This window comes from Cantharellus anzutake, assembly GCF_015039405.1.
Source record: "Cantharellus anzutake strain C23 chromosome Unknown EI90scaffold_14, whole genome shotgun sequence".
In the NCBI taxonomy this organism is placed as follows: domain Eukaryota; kingdom Fungi; phylum Basidiomycota; class Agaricomycetes; order Cantharellales; family Hydnaceae; genus Cantharellus; species Cantharellus anzutake.
Window position 1 is genome coordinate 781753 of NW_024066964.1, and position 17655 is coordinate 799407.

General features: G+C 47.3%; 5 protein-coding genes across 5 annotated transcripts; 3 read left to right on the forward strand and 2 right to left on the reverse strand.

Annotated features, from left to right (window-relative positions):
• Positions 1–866: 866 nt before the first annotated feature.
• On the forward strand, positions 867–2771 carry EI90DRAFT_3120783 (uncharacterized protein; the record flags this gene model as incomplete). Its single annotated transcript, XM_039063334.1, has 18 exons — positions 867–925; positions 1005–1097; positions 1171–1191; positions 1247–1318; positions 1371–1398; positions 1474–1525; positions 1585–1616; positions 1677–1701; positions 1752–1763; positions 1834–1849; positions 1902–1974; positions 2038–2108; positions 2170–2229; positions 2292–2319; positions 2380–2424; positions 2491–2528; positions 2599–2683; positions 2742–2771. The coding sequence occupies 18 exons, from the start codon at positions 867–869 to the stop codon at positions 2769–2771; spliced, it is 840 nt and encodes a 279-aa protein (XP_038918341.1).
• A 3599-nt stretch (positions 2772–6370) lies between these two features.
• EI90DRAFT_3048861 (uncharacterized protein) lies at positions 6371–7476 on the forward strand. Its single transcript, XM_039059645.1, has 7 exons — positions 6371–6511; positions 6579–6649; positions 6712–6771; positions 6839–6866; positions 6928–6962; positions 7155–7239; positions 7296–7476. The coding sequence occupies exons 1-7, from the start codon at positions 6488–6490 to the stop codon at positions 7323–7325; spliced, it is 333 nt and encodes a 110-aa protein (XP_038918342.1). The 5' UTR covers positions 6371–6487; the 3' UTR covers positions 7326–7476.
• A 2698-nt stretch (positions 7477–10174) lies between these two features.
• Positions 10175–10922, reverse strand: EI90DRAFT_2914352 (dUTPase-like protein; the record flags this gene model as incomplete). The annotated part of the gene is made up of 5 exons (XM_039054520.1): positions 10175–10240; positions 10307–10377; positions 10442–10543; positions 10604–10713; positions 10777–10922. 5 exons carry the CDS (start codon positions 10920–10922, stop codon positions 10175–10177), a joined length of 495 nt encoding a protein of 164 aa, XP_038918343.1.
• Positions 10923–12972: 2050 nt separating this feature from the next.
• Positions 12973–14823, forward strand: EI90DRAFT_3048871 (uncharacterized protein). Its single transcript, XM_039059646.1, has 2 exons — positions 12973–13391; positions 13447–14823. The coding sequence occupies exons 1-2, from the start codon at positions 13004–13006 to the stop codon at positions 14580–14582; spliced, it is 1524 nt and encodes a 507-aa protein (XP_038918344.1). The 5' UTR covers positions 12973–13003; the 3' UTR covers positions 14583–14823.
• EI90DRAFT_3048874 (GTP-binding protein) lies at positions 14650–15622 on the reverse strand. The gene is made up of 6 exons (XM_039059647.1): positions 15537–15622; positions 15355–15465; positions 15268–15284; positions 15056–15201; positions 14921–15001; positions 14650–14863 (listed from the first exon to the last, which is right to left on the reverse strand). Exons 1-6 carry the CDS (start codon positions 15599–15601, stop codon positions 14723–14725), a joined length of 561 nt encoding a protein of 186 aa, XP_038918345.1. The 5' UTR covers positions 15602–15622; the 3' UTR covers positions 14650–14722.
• Between the last annotated feature and the right edge of the window lie 2033 nt (positions 15623–17655).

Consider the following 17655-nt stretch of genomic DNA (forward strand, 5'->3'; position numbering starts at 1 on the left):
ATGGGAAGTCAGGGAACGAGTGAATGAGAAAATCTGGAATGCCTTCGGGCGCTTACATGTCTGGATCTGGAATGGAAACGAACTCGGTGAACAAATGGACATCAGCAAACCTCGAGGGCTGGAGGTTTGCTGATTTGAAAGTACAATAACTGTAGATCATCCGTAGCGTGATGTTGCAGCCACGCAATCACACATCAGGCGATACTCCCCTTCTCCCAAATCCTCACGCCCGAATCCCGGGCGTCCCATCATCTATGTTGCGCTCATGAGGCTCCAATGATGCTCTCGACTTCGTATAGCCCGGCTACATAACATTCAGACTCTTTCTGTCTACTACGACTGTTCTAATATCTAAATAATACGATAGGTTCGTAATCATTGGGCGTTGCGTCCTTGTCATCAGCGGGGAAATATCGTTTCCTTGCCATTGAAGAAGTTCCTACATTACTACATCTCAATCAATCCACGCCCTTCCGGACCGGTCTCGGCCTGGCCCTCCAGGGCTGCCAGCCGTGGTGGGTCCTGTGCTTTTGGCATCCCTCAGTTTGTCCGGGAAATGATCGGTGAGCTTCCGAATTAGGAATTTCGGTTGCAGGTAAAGCATTCTTCATGGAACACACCGAGCACCAGCGGGATCGATATGCCGTGGAGATTCTCGTTGCACTTAGCTTGAGGATGTGATGAGTTGATCTGCACCCGGCGTTGGGCACCATCTCCGAACAGTGCCGCGCGATGATAATCAGCCCACAAAATTGGCAGTTGGAATCGATGCCCAGTTAAAAAGCATGAGAGTATCTATGGGTAGCAGGTCTTCGAAGCTGGCATAGTTTGCTTCTATCTCTCAGGCAGCATCGCCAGAGATGGGTATGTCCTTTCGCGAAAATCTCCAAGGAGGTTACCTCTGTGGGCTTGTGCTTGAAACCATGTGCGTTATCGACTCTCCATCTACTTCTCCGCTCTTCATGCGCTCGTCCTGATCACTTCATGTTCTTTCTCTGCCTTAGACTCCTCGGTGTAATCACCGTTCAGGTCTTCCTCTATTACCATAGGTTCCCTAAGGACCATATCTGTTTGAAATCTACCGTCGGATTTTTATGGTAAGCTCTGGCTGATCGAGCGACTTACGCGATGCGTAGCGTATGGTTAGTTGACGTCTAATTTCATTTGGAGGCTCGTCCAGATGTTTCAAGTGTGAGTCATGAGCCTAATCAGATATACGTCACTCAAAGGATCGCCTTTTCTCCAGGACAGCTGCCACAGCTTCGTTGTACAGAGCATTCATTCACAATTTCGATACTTTGCCCTCATCTACTATATGGTTTGCTCTCCCGCGGACTCATAGAACTCGCATGACATTGCTCCTGCAATAGGTATGATACCTTTTACCAGATTTCTACGGTAAGACCATGATTCCGCTCGGCACTGGACCGAGTCTGCGTTGTGTGGTCGCTCACCCACCGAGATTCTTACTAGGTCATTTGTTCCACCATCGTCCAACTTTACTTCGTCCTTCGTCTCTATCGATGTAAGAACTCACAGTCTCTCCCCTTTCATCTGTATTAATGTTGCCCTAATTGTGCCTAGTTGGTGGATCAATCTGGCTACCAATGCTGGTAGTACGTAGTCACCTCTTTACCCTATGAATATCTGTAGATCCTCGGAATTCTCATTGATAGGCCCTCTTGACGCTGGGGCAAGTTGGTGGGTGAACCTGAGTGAACATATTTTGGAGGGCCTGATGCGTATCTTAGGGACCGGACTTGGTAAGGACCGCACAAATTGTAGAATCAATGCCTTCTGAGGTTTTCTGTATTCTGTTCGCACTATACGCAGCGATTTGGATTAAAGCGTAAGGTGGAGCTATTCAAATAGTGACGTGGTCTCATCGTCCTCATTAATAGAAATATCAGCCACGGTCTCGAAAGCTTCATCCGACCTATACGCTACACCGAGATACCTTGGCTAACGCTGGAGGTACATCCGTTCGATGCATTGAACAAAGAACTTCGGTTATGTTGAACACTATCAAATCCGCAGGCGGTGGCAGATCTCGTGATTGCCTTCTCTATGTCATATTTCCTCCAGAAGCGCCGCACAGGATTTCGACAGTGAGCAAGGTGTCTATCTCTGTGTCATTGAAAAAAATACCTAATGGCGTACTTCCCTCAGGACGGATACCGTGTTACGAACATTGACAGTATATGCCATCAACACTGGCCTGCTGACCAGGTATGATTTGGCAAACTTGACACAGCTCCAAAAATCGACCGTTCTCTGTTTCCAAAACCTAGTATTTTGGCACTGGCCGTCATGTTTGCTGTACGGCTGTTTCCAGTATTCCGATGTACCTCGTAGCCCTGACAGCCTATATTTGGGCAGTTTGTCTTCTACGGCTTCCACTTCATCCACTTGACCTTCATCGTGGTAAGTTATATCTACGCTTCAGTATAGACACCGAACCTCTTAATTCCAACAAATTATACTTCTTAGCCACTCGCAGGTGTCTATACAGCGTCCCTTTTGGCAAAGTATGTGTTCCACCGGGGGGAAACATTGTCGTTATCTTAACAAAATTGACGATTTACTTCCCCACGTCAGTCTGCATTCGCGCTCAACACTCCGTGGACAACTTCATTCCGGAGAAAACGGGATTTCAATACACTTGTCCCGCCTTCCTCCCAAGGTCGAGAAATGCGCTCATTGCTCGTCCCGTCATAAGCTGACCCAACGTCTTTCACCAGATACGCAACCAGATAAGTGCCACCGTTTAGGGTGTCGATCGAACGAATGCACGGACCACACCCCGTTAGCAGGCTCGTGTCCTTGCCATAGAGGTAAGGCAATGAGTGACCCGAATCCGGTTCTCGTCCTCTTGAGGATTTGCGGCAATACACTGAATCCCCGTCAGTAACATTATTGAAAAAATAAATCATGGAAAGATAGAACTCGAACAAGCATGAGCTAGATGGGAAGGCAAGGTTCCACGCAACAGATGATGTACCTTGGACGTTTGCAGGTGGTCGTATTTCGATTGACGTTGCCATGAGATGCCAAACAAGCTTTTGAGTTGGTCGTTTTGCTGAAGTGCCAAATACAAAGTAGGAAAGATAAGACAGGGGTTTGAAATAAACGTGGCTTTATGTAGTGCACAGAAGAGACCAAGGGATCAGAGCACCATAAAAGCGAGAGCTCCTTCGTGTCGACGAGATTCGACGAAGGGTCTGATATTTTAGTTCAAGACCTAGTGCGTGAACGAGGCCGGAAACCTGGCCGGTGCGTGTTGGGGTAGCTACTTGGCCCATGGCAGACAAGAATGCACAAATGAATAGGGCAGACTGATCATGGGCTATATGGAGGCTGGGGTTGGAAATGCATGTTCGATCACGCACAGGACCAATCATCATAATTGGCTCCCTCCGCCTGTTTCAAAACAGACCGCAGCGGTCTCTGAATAATAAAGACCAGGTGCCTGCACATTTTACATCAATGGTGGCCTCAGTAATGTTACGCATTCAAATCCCCAAATTGGCCCGTGTTCCAGATCTCTTCATAGATGCAACGGTCAATGGGAGATCGCTGCTTCGACCCTGCGGTGAGCACCCGGGCCGTTGAGCCGCCAGTGAAGCACATGTCGACACTTACATGACACTTGCCAGTATCGTGCATCATGCAAGTACCGGAGGCAGAAATCATTTTTCTTAACTCTGCTACCTAGGCCTGCACATGGTGTTTGTGTGGTCAGCATAGTCTGCACTCATTCCCTGCTACCGCCCCGAGTGCTAGCGGGCCGAGCCACACACCCGACACACAAAGCCGAGCAAGGAATTCGTGCTGCAACGGTTCCTAGAGCCCCTCCGCAATAAATGACGACGTCTTCTGGCTTCTAAGCTCACTGGCAGCATGGCGAGTAGCACCGTGATACCCTTACCCTGTCGCACATGATGTAATATGGCTCACAAGGCGCCAAGCAGGCAACAAAAAGGATCATTTGTCGAAAGATCTATGGAGTGCGCACATATTTGATGTTGATATGCCCCTGCAATTGACCTGTTGTGCGGGAAGACTGGGAAGACAGTGGCACAGCATCAAACTTAAATTGCGGGAGCAAGGTACCTCTACATTCAGCTTCTTAGAAGCACTCCCTATGTCACCATCATCGGAAAAACTATCCGTATAGCCCTCCTCCAATTTGATGCCGTTTAGATCCGGACAAATATTTCCCCTCTCCGAGTAGTATGGAAGTTATGATACGCTACGGAAGCCCGGCGTCCCATTGTTGGCGCCATAGTGCTCTAAGCATTGAGCGCAGCAGCGGTCGGAATGCATCCAGGCGAAGGTGTACTTGTCAGATGTCAGCATATATGGATCCGATTTATGATTTATGTAGTGTCTCAGCAGCGCATCGCAGCGAACTCGGAAGGACCGTGAGAAAGGCTCTAGAGAACCTTTCAGCCCAATGGCTGTGCGAGACCCTTGTATGATAGCCCCACTGCCACGTAGCCACGAGGCCGCTAGGTAACGAAAGATCATTATCATCTAGCTTCTCTTATTGTGACGGGTGACAACATGGACGGGGATATGCATCAGTGGTCAGAGTAAATGTAGGCTATCGTAGCGTAGATAGAGGGCAATCATACATCTCTAGGCTTTTCCTTCTACTTTAGTAGAGGCTGGGATCCTGCCTGGCTTTTCAATCAACCCGAGTCCTGGGTGGGCACCCGCTCCTATGCTACTAAGCAGCTGCAGGTGACCAGCCTATGCTACGCCCATGATTAGGAAGGCCCCAATGATCCCATCAACATTGGGAGCTCCGCTGCATAACATTTAGGATCTCCCTAATCATTGTCTGCTTCGATCGATTCAACCTTCAAATAATACCAAAAGTTCGTGGTCAATAATTCTTCTACCATTAGCTGGGAATTGGCTGCAAATATCGTTCCCCGGTTGGCTCTGCACTGGCTCTTGCGAATAAAAACTCTTAACCCGCTACTTCTCAAAGTCAAGCAGGGCCCTCATCCATGGTAATTGAATTCGGTCTGGCTAGACAAAGACCTATCGATTGTAACGGACCTTGTGCTGTTGGAGTTTTTTAATTTATTCCGCAGAATTCTCGCCTGCGGAATTGATCGCTCTCCCCGCAGCTAGTTGTACCTGCCCAAGGAATGGTCTGCATCCAGTGCTAGGTATGGCTGCCGAAGAGCACCGCACCATATGGGGTAACTTACAAAATCGGGAGCTCCATTCATTTCTTCCTCTTGCCCCAAATCAAGACCCATGGGAGTGTATATAGCACGTAACAAGTCTCTGGGTTGAGCATCTCCATCCCCTACATCTTAGATCGTCTCATCCTTAGAGATGGGTATGTCCTCTCGCGAAAATCTCTTTGGGGGTTTCCTATCTGGGCTTGTGCTCCAAACTATGTGCGTTGCGGATCACATTGACAACCGTCCTCTCCGACACTAATGGAATATTTTCGCTCTTCCATCATGTGCTTGCTCGCATCAACCAATATTCTTTCCCCTGCAATAGACTCTTCGGTGTAATCACTGTTCAGGCTTTCCTCTATTACCGTAGGTTTCCTACGGACCATATCTCTTTGAAATTTGCGGTCGGGTTTTTGTGGTGAGCGCTGGTTGATCAAGTAACTCACGCAATACAAGATGTATGGCTGGTTGACTTCACATTTCATTTCCAGGCTCGTTCAGACGTTTCAAGTGTGGGTTAGCAGCCATAGAAAATACTCGTTTCAGGAACTGTCACTTCGTAATTTCTACAGGATAACATCAACAGTTTCGGTTCGCATGACATTCATTCACCACTTCGGTGTTCAGTCTTCAACTACAGTATGGTATGCTTTCTTACGAACCCACGATAACACTAGCATAACATTTCTCCTACAACAGGTATGATACTGTTTATCAGATATCTATGGTAAGACCACAATTCCACTCTAGATGGAGCCTGCCCTGCATGGTTGTGCACTCACCATAATTCCCACTAGGTTATTTGTTCTACCATCGTCCAAACTTACTTCGTCTTTCGTCTATATCGATGCAAGTTACTCCAAATAGTCCCCCTTTTCATCTATGAATCCCTAACGTCGCTATGGATTGTGACCAGTAGTTAGTGGATCAATCTGGCTACCAGCGCTACTCGTACGCAGTCACCTGTTCATCCTATGAATATTTGTAGACCTTTGATCCCATCGGCAGGCCCTCTTGATCCCGGCACAAGTTGGTGAGTGAACCCTGGTGACTACGTTCTGGTATATCTTACGCATAACTTAACCTAGGAACTGGATTTAGTAAGAGGCTGCACAAATTGTAGAGTCAAACGACATCTGACATTCTGCTCGCATCGCCCCCCACAGCGATCTGGGTCAAAGCGCAAGTTGAACCTCCTCAAGCAGCAACGTATTTTCATCATCCTCATTAACAGAAATATCACCCACGGTATTGAAAGCTTCGTCCGACCCACACGCCACCTCATGATATCTTGGCTAACATTGGAGGTATGTCCTTTCTATGTATCGAATCAAGAGCATTGATTACTTACGTAAACGCTCTATCATTTCGCAGGCGGTGGCGGACCTCATGATAGCCTTAGCCATGTCATATTTCCTCCACAGGCGTCGCACAGGGTTTCGACAGTAGGAAAATTTGCCTATCGAGGAATAAATGCCTAAATAAATTCCTCCCCCTGCCCTTGAAGGACGGATACAGTGTTACGGCAATTAATAGTATATGCAATCAACACCGGTCTGTTGACTAGGTATGATTCGCCAAACTTGTTTGGAAATAGCTTCACAAGTTAACCATGTTCTGTTTCCGTAACCCAGTGTTCTGGCACTGGCCGTCATGTTCGCTGTATGGCTGTTTCCAGCTTTCCTGATGCACCAAGTAGCCTTGACAACCTCCCGCTGAGCAGTTCGCACTCTACGGCTTCCACTTCGTACACATGATGTTCGTTTTGGTAGGTTACGTCTGCATTTTGACACAGATGCTGGACTTCACAGTGCGTTGTGCTTCTTAGCCACTCGGAGGTGTCTACACAGCGTCTCTTTTAGCAAAGTGTGTATTCCAACTACTCTTGACCGTTGTCAATACAATCCCTGACAAATTGACGACCTGATTCTCTCTTTTGCTTCACATTAGTCTGCACTCACGCTCGAGACTCCGGGCGGAACTTCATTCCGGAAAAAACGGGATTTCAATACACTTGTCCCACCTTCCTCCCAAGGTCAGAGAAAATTCCATAGCACACTGTGTCACAGCTCACCGATCTTCCTTCACCAGATACATAACCAGATAAGTGATATGGCGTAGTGTAAGTCGGACAAATGTACTTGGTCAACAGGTACCAGTTCGTCGCCTCAGGCGAGGATGGAGACAGGGTAATGAGGAACCAGGATCTTGAATCTTCTCTGAGCATGTCAGCCAGTGAATTTGCTGAATGCGGATTAGAATGTATGGAGAATTTTCGTCGTAAAATGCGATAGTTGTCCGATCGATCAGTGAAGGCTTGAAATATTTCTCTTTGGTGTGAGCAATCGAAGCCGAGAACTGGTTTCATCGCAGCACGCTTCAGATGGTTTGAAAGAGGTATGTAGAGTCTGGTTAATTCAGAACCCGTTCGAATCAGCCAAACTGTCAGAACTAACGGCTATTTCTTGGCGAGCTACCCACAGAACTCATGAAGGTGGATCTTCAGCCCTAGGGAAGGCTGGCCAAGCTCCTCTGCTAGTAGCAGCGTGGCTACCCCGGTACAGAAAGTGGAAATTGGCGGTGCCGAGCGCGTCCACTGATGCTACTACCCCTATCCTAGTTGCTTGTTTTGATGAAGCACCAGTATGGGGTTTTCCGGGACATCCTATATAGCACCTCTTCCATCACAGCCGTTTGGTCAATAGTTTCCGCCGGTGTTTCCGGCCCTCGACTCAGCTTTGAATCCGCCGAGTGCTTAGATGCGAGGATCCTTATGTATAATGATGCTGAATATCCTCCAAATGCACGCATGCAACTTCCAGGCTCTCATTGAGAACGTCGAACGTGGTGAAAGAACCCTCAGGGGCCTGTAATTCTTACAACAAGTAATTACGAGTCACTTTAGTTAGATTCACATGATATAGCATTGACAGAAATCGTCCAGGTGATTGATCCGCGCCTCTGGCACCAGTAGAACCGGACCCCGTACTCCTCGAAGAGTGTTCAGCTCTCACCCTTCATCTTAACGCTAGAATCCACCCACTAGAAACACAAAGTTGAAACGAGGTAAAGCAGACCAAGCTACCATATGCAAATGCTCTCCTCGCATCCATTTTTTCCCGCAGATCAGATACCCAGGGGACAGCGCAATTCCTGGGGGCGTCCTTTTGATCCTGAACTACATCGAGTGGCTGTGGGGCCAAATAACGAAGTCATTGCAAGCCATCGCGAGAGCCCCTACATCCGATGCCGAAACCAGTGGACACCAGCCATTTTAAGAAGTGAGCAGCTGTTCGACCAAAGCACTCAAGGAGCATCCTGTGTGCTTGTTGGGATCAACACAATTGTTCCACCACCGAGGGACACCTATGAAGCGATAGATCAGCATCCTTGAGCATCACGTCGTCATACACTCGCCTGGGGCACTGCAGGTTATCCGTTGACGATTCCACAATTTCACGTTCGGACCTCCTCCAGAGATTTTTGGGGCTCCTAGTCTCATAAAACATGTTATTTTCTGTCCACGGCCGGTTTTCACCCAGCTCTCGGAGAGAAGATGAGGTCCAAGCCTGGCTTAGGAAAAGCCCCTTCACCTTTGCCCAGACTCCGCGAAGTGACCAGGTAGTAGAGTAGGGGGGAATATTCAGGATGCTCTCGGATGGTGGAAGACATGAGTCATATCATCCCTTGATAAGGCCAGACGGGCTGTTGCTGAGCTAAGGCCACATCGCTTAGTAGGAGCGCGGCATAGCCCGAACTCAGCTTAACTCCCGGCATTATGCAGAACGAACCCAACGACAAATCGCTACCATCCAGCTAAACACCCACACCACGTTTCAAAACCCTCAGCACGCCCAGCTGGAATGAAAGTGAACAACGAATTCGGTACCCACTGTGTTCTCATGCCAGCTGATCCGTCTGCAGTCTTTGGCTCACATTCCCGGTGAACTCTAGAATACTCAGACCAATCCATGCTCTTATAAATGATGCCAGTGGTTGATCACAAGTTTGGCTTGCGGATGCAAAACCTTTTTGGTCATGAGTTCGAAATGAGTCTTTTGTGGCTAAGGGATGTGGCACCCGCTTCAATTCAACGCGATGTGATCAAGTACAAGTAGTTATCAGTACTGGAGTTGTGGAACATATTAGGTATGAAGCTGAACCAATTACCGGCCCTAGCCGTTGCGACAACTATGTCGGTTCACGAATGGACTCGGGACCTCGCTTGGTGTCTCTGCGGGAAGATAGGTTCCGTCTCTTCCAGACGGGAAGCCGGCCCTCAAGCGAAACTAAACTATTATTGCGGGCAAACCATATCCAGACGAAGTGACGCGGGAATCAAGCCGCTCCAACTCTCTGCCCCTAGATGAGTCTGTTGTAATGGAATCACCCTGGAACGTACGATGTGGCGCGTAGTTAGGAAGCGTGGTGAAGGGCCGCGGGCGTTGGGGTAACAGAGAGGATTCAGGAAAGGTGAGGCATCGTGGATCAGGAGTGATGGACATACATCGTAACAATGCAGTCATACGAAGCACTCCCCCTAAAAGAGGCTGGTCACTGCGGAAGTGCGACACGCGAACCCCGGGGCCAGTGGTTCAATAATTGGGCATTAGAGTGCGTCCATGGGTACTAAGGCCCTCCATAGCGAAAGGTAGACGAAACTGTGTGCCGCCGACTATCAGGTGAGTTGTCGCTACCGGCCAGTGTGCCGCATAATGCGACTCGCTCGCGTGGCGGTTGCGCTATGTAGTGCCAAGATGAAAAGAAAGAAGAGTGTGAGTAATTGTGGTCTGGTAGCACTGTAGTAGGTATCAGATGCGCCGCCATGCCGGCCGGCTGGGAAGTTTCAGCTCAGTGGCCACTTTCTCCAGTCATTACGTTAGGACTGTGTTAATTTCGATGGTTAGATTGACACGATATACACGAGCAGGGACAGAGAACAACAAGGCGGTAGATCCAGGCCTTTAGCGTTAGAGGCCACCATGTCCTCCGGTAGAGCCGAACCCCCCAGTTCCTCGGAGAGTTTCCTCAAGATCCTACACAGCACAGGGACAGGGTGAGCGGGGCAACAGGAACGGAAAAAAAAGGAGGATAATACAAACCTGAACTTCAATGGGCTCAGGCGTTTCGATCTTCTCAATAATCAGTTGCGCGATTCGATCACCTTCCGAGACTGTTGAAGGGGGAAAAAAATGTGAAAAAAATGAAAATCCATTGGATTATTGGAGATGACCAACCAAGAAATTCCTTGTCAGAATGGTTAAATAGCAAGACAAAGACGATTCCTCGATAATCGGCATCGATGACGCCCGCGCCCGTAGCGATCATGAACTTTGATGCTGTAGAAATTGCGACTTTGATGTCTAACAGCATATAGACATCCTTAAGATCGAGCTCACCTAACCCACTACGAGGTGCCACGCGACCATATGTGCCTATAGGGACGGCAATGGATACCTGAGTGTCGATAAGTGCTTTTCCCCCTGCAGGAATCGTCCTGGTCTCCGCGCTTGACGCGTCAAACTAACATATTTGTGACCAAGAAAGCCGGCTACGGACGATAATACCACACCTGTAAAGATCGTAGCCCGCAGCCAAGGCAGAACCTCGCGTTGGAAGTTTTGCTTTTTCGGAATGCCGTTTGACTAGGAGGTTTGATCTTGTTGTTGGCGCGACCGTATTTGACCCTTCAGCTACCAAAGCATCGATGGCTGGCATTTTACTCGGTCTATCTTCTGTGACTGTACTGGGAGAGAGAGGTCGCTTTAGAGAGGCATCCATTGGCGACCACACGCGTGAGCGTGACGCGACATTTTGCTTCCGGTATTTGAATAAGCAGCAGCCTGCATGCTGCTGAGAAAACCTACAAAACCCCCCTGAGATGAGCGCAAAAGGAAATATACACGTGATCATGGCCGAACAAAAAAATGATGGGAATTGATTTAGAAACCAGCCAACGACCATTGCCTACATGTGACGTTATTATGTAATAAATATTCATTGCGTGCGGTCTCATCGTCCCCTCCCTGTTATTCCCCAACCCAACCCAATTACCAAACTAAAATTATTAATTACCATTACAGCGCTTGTGTATTGTAGAACGTGCTCGGAATAGGGTTTGTTTAGTGCAATTAGTGTAGCATTGCTTATCGGTGTTATATATACATTGAAGTCATCCTCGTGCAATAACTGTGGCAAAAAAAATTCCACCAAGAATGAATCGAACCTGCACAAGCAGGGGAGGGGGGACAGGCTCATAAACAGCGCTATAATCCACTAGACCAAGTAGACCTCACATGGATCCGGTCCTAAAAGTAATATATAAAGTGTTAATTTCAGCCACGGATCCGGGGTTGATCACGAAGTCAAAAGCCGCCCAATGTACATTTTTCATGATATTGATCACCCCTTGGAATTGAAGTTTTTCATCTTGAGGGAGAAAAAAAAGAAACACCATGCAGGACTCGAACCAAGACCCATCCAGACACAGGATTAAAAAGAACCCGGCACCAGCCGCTAAGCCAAACCACCACCACTAGGGACTTTGACCAAACCATATATATGTACAGTTAAACTGGCCTCGCAATTCCCTTGCCCCCCTTCATCCACTATTTTTTTTTACTGCATGCAACTTTCTGTTCCCTTCCGTTAAATGCCCCACAGTTATGAAGGCGCCCGGGCCCCTGCCCGTGCATCTTCACGCTTGCATCCTATTCATTTCCTTCATTGTAATTGGCGGATTCCAAAAAAATATCGTCATTTTCATATTTGTGTAAATTCATCAAACACGTGATTTTTTGCGCTCATCTCAGAGGGGTTTTGTAGGTTCACTGATGACCCCTCTGAGATGAGTGCAAAAAATCACGTGTTTGATGAATTTACACAAATATGAAAATGACGATATTTTTTTGGAATCCGCCAATTACAATGAAGGAAATGAATAGGATGCAAGCGTGAAGATGCACGGGCAGGGGCCCGGGCGCCTTCATAACTGTGGGGCATTTAACGGAAGGGAACAGAAAGTTGCATGCAGTAAAAAAAAATAGTGGATGAAGGGGGGCAAGGGAATTGCGAGGCCAGTTTAACTGTACATATATATGGTTTGGTCAAAGTCCCTAGTGGTGGTGGTTTGGCTTAGCGGCTGGTGCCGGGTTCTTTTTAATCCTGTGTCTGGATGGGTCTTGGTTCGAGTCCTGCATGGTGTTTCTTTTTTTTCTCCCTCAAGATGAAAAACTTCAATTCCAAGGGGTGATCAATATCATGAAAAATGTACATTGGGCGGCTTTTGACTTCGTGATCAACCCCGGATCCGTGGCTGAAATTAACACTTTATATATTACTTTTAGGACCGGATCCATGTGAGGTCTACTTGGTCTAGTGGATTATAGCGCTGTTTATGAGCCTGTCCCCCCTCCCCTGCTTGTGCAGGTTCGATTCATTCTTGGTGGAATTTTTTTTGCCACAGTTATTGCACGAGGATGACTTCAATGTATATATAACACCGATAAGCAATGCTACACTAATTGCACTAAACAAACCCTATTCCGAGCACGTTCTACAATACACAAGCGCTGTAATGGTAATTAATAATTTTAGTTTGGTAATTGGGTTGGGTTGGGGAATAACAGGGAGGGGACGATGAGACCGCACGCAATGAATATTTATTACATAATAACGTCACATGTAGGCAATGGTCGTTGGCTGGTTTCTAAATCAATTCCCATCATTTTTTTGTTCGGCCATGATCACGTGTATATTTCCTTTTGCGCTCATCTCAGGGGGGTTTTGTAGGTTCACTGATGCCTCCCAAGCGCGGTCGTTATTCGAGGACCGGCGCTAGGGGAGATGGGCCTGACGGCCCCCCCACTCAGTATCAGACTCGGCTTACGGATGTATTCCTTCCGAAGCCGCCGAAGCCCCCACCCAGCTCGCGCAAGCATACACGAAGTGTTACTGCAGCACTCAAATCGCAACCCTTTGATTCTCCGGCCGGTTCCTCGGTCACTCCGAAGACAAGAAAGCCGAGCTCAAGGGCATTGGCCCCTTCTCTCGCTGTAAGGAGCACTCCGAAAAGCCGAGAGACACCTCCACTTGTCGACATAAGCAGTGATTCGGAAATTGTGCCTCTTCCTAAGCGTCGGAAGCGTCTCCCAGAAACCCCAGCATCGAAAACTGTCGTTCGCACGCGTATGTATTTGTTAGCTTCCTGTTGTTCATTTCATTTCATTCCATCCGTTTTTAGCTGCCCCCCCTTCGACCATCCGCAGCTCAACTGTTGTGATAAGTTCTAGCCCTACCCTTGCAGACACGACACCGCACCTGGATACTACTGTTAAGGGGAAAGAAAGGTCAAGGGGGCCACGAAACGACTGGGATACGAGCCCAACACGCGCAGGATCAATTTCACTGTTTCATGCCTGTGACGAGAATCGAAATATTCCAAGCAGCCGAGTGACATCCCCAATGGACGATGAATCTGATGTTGTGCCTTCTTCCCAAACACAACGCTCTTACATAATTGTTGAGGCCCAACCATCGGACTATCGTGGAGTTTGGAGCTTATCGAACGGACCCAAAACACCTTCGAAGGTGCCCCGGGGGGAAGCCTCTCGCGATTCTGTGGTGCCGTCTTCTCAGACCCCTGAGCGGCATATTTGGGCCTCTTCATCCATTCATGCGTCAGATAAACCATTCGAAAGGAAAGGCGGCTCTCTGAAAAGTACCCTCGCTACCCCGCGCAAGTTTGTTGTGCCTGGTACAGCAGATCCTGCTTCGAGTATCATTGTCACCAAGGGGCAACTGATTTCCCCAGGAAGGCTTTCAACCCTCGATAATTCGCCTATGGAGCGCTCGTCGACGGCTTTATTTCATGTTGACCAACCGCGCTCAGATGAAGGGTCCCAGACACAGAATACTGATACACAAGGATCGGAGACGCAAGATACCATGGGTGATGATTATGGCAGCAAACTACTATCCCAGCTCCGTCTCGATCCCCCTTTCCCGACCCAAAGGGTTCCGCAGTACAAAGATGATAGGCGATGGCGGGAATACCGTCTGAGGGCCACGCCTTTGCCTTCCGAGGGGGAAAGCTACTTCTCACTAGCCTCACTGCTCTCAAAGAACCAACCTCTGGACGAGAATGCTTGCGCGCCGATGACACCATCCCCGACCAAGTCACACACCAAACCCACTGCTGAAGACGTTCAACTCGACTTCCTTCAATCCAGCCCGCTTTCACCAAGAAATCCACAGCGAAGTTTTAGACGTGATTCCGATGAGAACATGCCTCCCGATGTTAAGCGGTTCCTCTTCTCCGAATCCTATCAAGAGAGTATGGAAAAGTACATTCTGGATAGCAGTCAAAGCCAGGCATGAAATCCGTCCGCCTCTTTCAACTCCTTTTTTAGATCTTCTCACTGCTTTGCATGAAATCACCTATTACCACCATTACCACAAGCATTAATCAACATTCTCGTGTTATATACATAGCGGAACGGACTTTCATTCATGTATATTTAGTCACCCAGATTGTAGTATATTCTTCCCGCAACGTCATTAACTACCCATCCCACTGCCTCAGCTACGTTTTGACCTGTAATGGCACTGCATGGCATGATCTTCCAATTATGCGTCCTGATAGACCGAAGGTCGAGGGCCTGGATGCACAAGTCGCCCCATAAGCGGAATCTCAATGAAGGCAGGAATGTGATCACCTCTTTAATTTCTGCATCGGTCATAGCACCGTTCAGATCCTGCTTGTTTGCGAGAACTATAAGACTTGCGCCTGCGAGTCTCTAGCCGTGACAAGTCAATAAGTCGGCGAGACAGGTCTTCAGGCGACTACGCACATCCTCTTGAAGCAAGGAATGCAATTCCTCCTTGCAATCCTGCATTCGCAGTCGATCCGACGAGTCGACAACCCATACAAGAGCATCGGTCTGTTCAAAGTAATTCCTCCAATATGGACGAAGCGTTCGTTGGCCACCCACATCCCCTTAGAAACGCCTATCTATCAGTCCATCGTAGAGTATTAAAAATGAATTATCCCGAGACTACCGACAGATGTTCAAGGTATATCTGGTTCGTTGGAAAACATCCCGTATCAGCTAAATAGGCTCAGAATGGGGCGGATCGCTCGATTGCGCACTTGCCGTGGATGAAGGTTTTGATCTCGAAGCCAAGAGTCGGACTGACAGAGCCAATGTCGTCACCGTTCAGACGCTTCAGGATGGTTGTTTTCCCAGCGTTGTCCAGCCCTCTGTGAAATGCGTGAGGCTCTTAATAAGTGTGACGAGGTTAGGGTTTCAAGGGTATATAGATTTCACTTGCAGGAAGAGTATCCTCATTTCTTTCGCCTTCCGTTGGTTCTTCCGAATGATAGTGAGGAGACCCATTCCGAGATCGGCGGTGGGGACGTGGGAGCGGGGGCTTGATGGTAACTTTGGCCCCCAGTACATCCGGTAAAAAATCTCGTGTTTGACGAATTTACAGAAATATGAAAATGATGATATTTTTTTGAATCCGCCAATTACAACATTGCGACACCTAGTACTCGTGACTCAGTCAATATAAAATGGTATGTGGGGTGTGCCATCCAACCTACCTTCTTAGATAGTATTTGAGCATTTGAGTGCCTGCACTGGTACACTAGAGCACTGAGAAAAAATATAACTAGTTTTGCAGGGGAGCCTGTATTGGAATATCAATGTCCATGCGTACTGATATTTTCTTTATTGACGCGATATTAATTGAGGATATCGTATATACTTTTTTGTTTTGATGTGCTCTTCATTGCCGGTTATAGCAGGCAGTCGCTATAAGCGATATTAGCGCTAGGTGTATAAAACACACTGTGTGCGGAAATTTTTCACACCCCCTCAGTTCTCTTGTTCGAGACTGAGGTGATATCCTTTTTCTTTTACTTCATTCCTTGTATGCGAGTTCTAACTGTATTTACAGACTGCGCGTATAGGTAAAGGAACAATAAACTTAGTTCTCTTGTTCGAGACTGAGACCGCGCGTATAGCTTATTTACTTTAGCCTGAAGGGCCCAAGAAGCTCTGGGGTGCCCATGACCAATTTTTTCAATTACAATACAATCTGCAAGTGCTCCAGTGCCATTTGTTGTCAAATGTATTGCTGGCATCATCTTCCAATCCGTTGTCATCACCCCTGCCATTGTCAACAACATCTTCACAAGTTTTGCATATTTTCTTCTTTGTTCTTTTCTGTAAGGGGTTGGTGTAGGTTCCAACCCCAGTTCTCCTCAATCCTCAGGTTGTCAATAAAATTGAGCTGTATGGAGCTTTAATTATCAACAATGGGGAGGAAAAGGAGTTCTGTTCCTTTTCCCAAATTCCCACGTTATTGTATATACATTGTTTATTATGAGACACATATAGAATGAAGATAGGAATTAAGGGGTGGGGTTACCACTCCTTACACTCACTCTCCTCCCTTGTGATATTAATATCACACACACAAGAGGGATAATATGGGAAGAAGGGAAAAAAAATTTTTCAAAAAATTGAAAGTAATTAGTAAAGGTGGTTAAACCTTTACAAAGTTAAGATTTTAAAATTTGAGAAATATAAAAGAATGTGAAATATAAAGGTTGTTAAAAACTGTTGGGATGATAGTTTTAAAATTAACACAAAATTTACAAAATTAAAAGTTAAAGATTTAATGTAAAGGCTGTTAGGCCTTAACAGAACTGTTATTTTGACAGTTCATAGAATAAAATTAAGGTAGAGGCTGTTAGGCCTCTACAGATCTGTCATTTCAACAGATCAAGAAACAATAGTAAGGTGGAGGCTGTTAAGCCTCCACAAATCTGTTGTTTTGACAGATCAAGAAGTTAGAATAAAGTAAAGGCTGTTAGGCCTTTACAGAACCATTGGTTTGATGGTCCAAGGAATAAGAGTAGTGTAGAGGCTGTTAAGCCTCCACAGATCTGTTGTTGTGACAGATCTAGAAGTTCCCGGTTTAACAGGAATAAATCAAATTTTTAAAAGTAAAAATTGAAATAAAATATAAGGTAGAGGTGGTTAGACCTCCACTAGTGAAGGCGATTAGGCCTTCAAAGCCCTACTCCGCTCCCCCCACTATCACTCCCCATCCCTCCTTTCCCCTTTCCCCTTTTCTCTCTATTTCTATTCCATGGTCGATTTCCCTTTTCCCCATGTACCACTACATACCTAACCCTGCTCCCCTGATCACTGCATGTGCCACATGCATTCCTGCCTACTGGGCAGCCACCTCTGGGATCTCCCATGGAGACACCCAGGGAGGTGCAGCTGTGTGCAGAGATGACATGGCTCCCCCATGTGACCCTAACCGCATGTATATAATAGTGCCTGGGGTGGGAACAGAAGAAGTAGCCTTCTTCTCAACTTCCCACTTCAGGTAAGTACTGTAGCTTTTCCCCTTTAATGATAATGCAACTTCC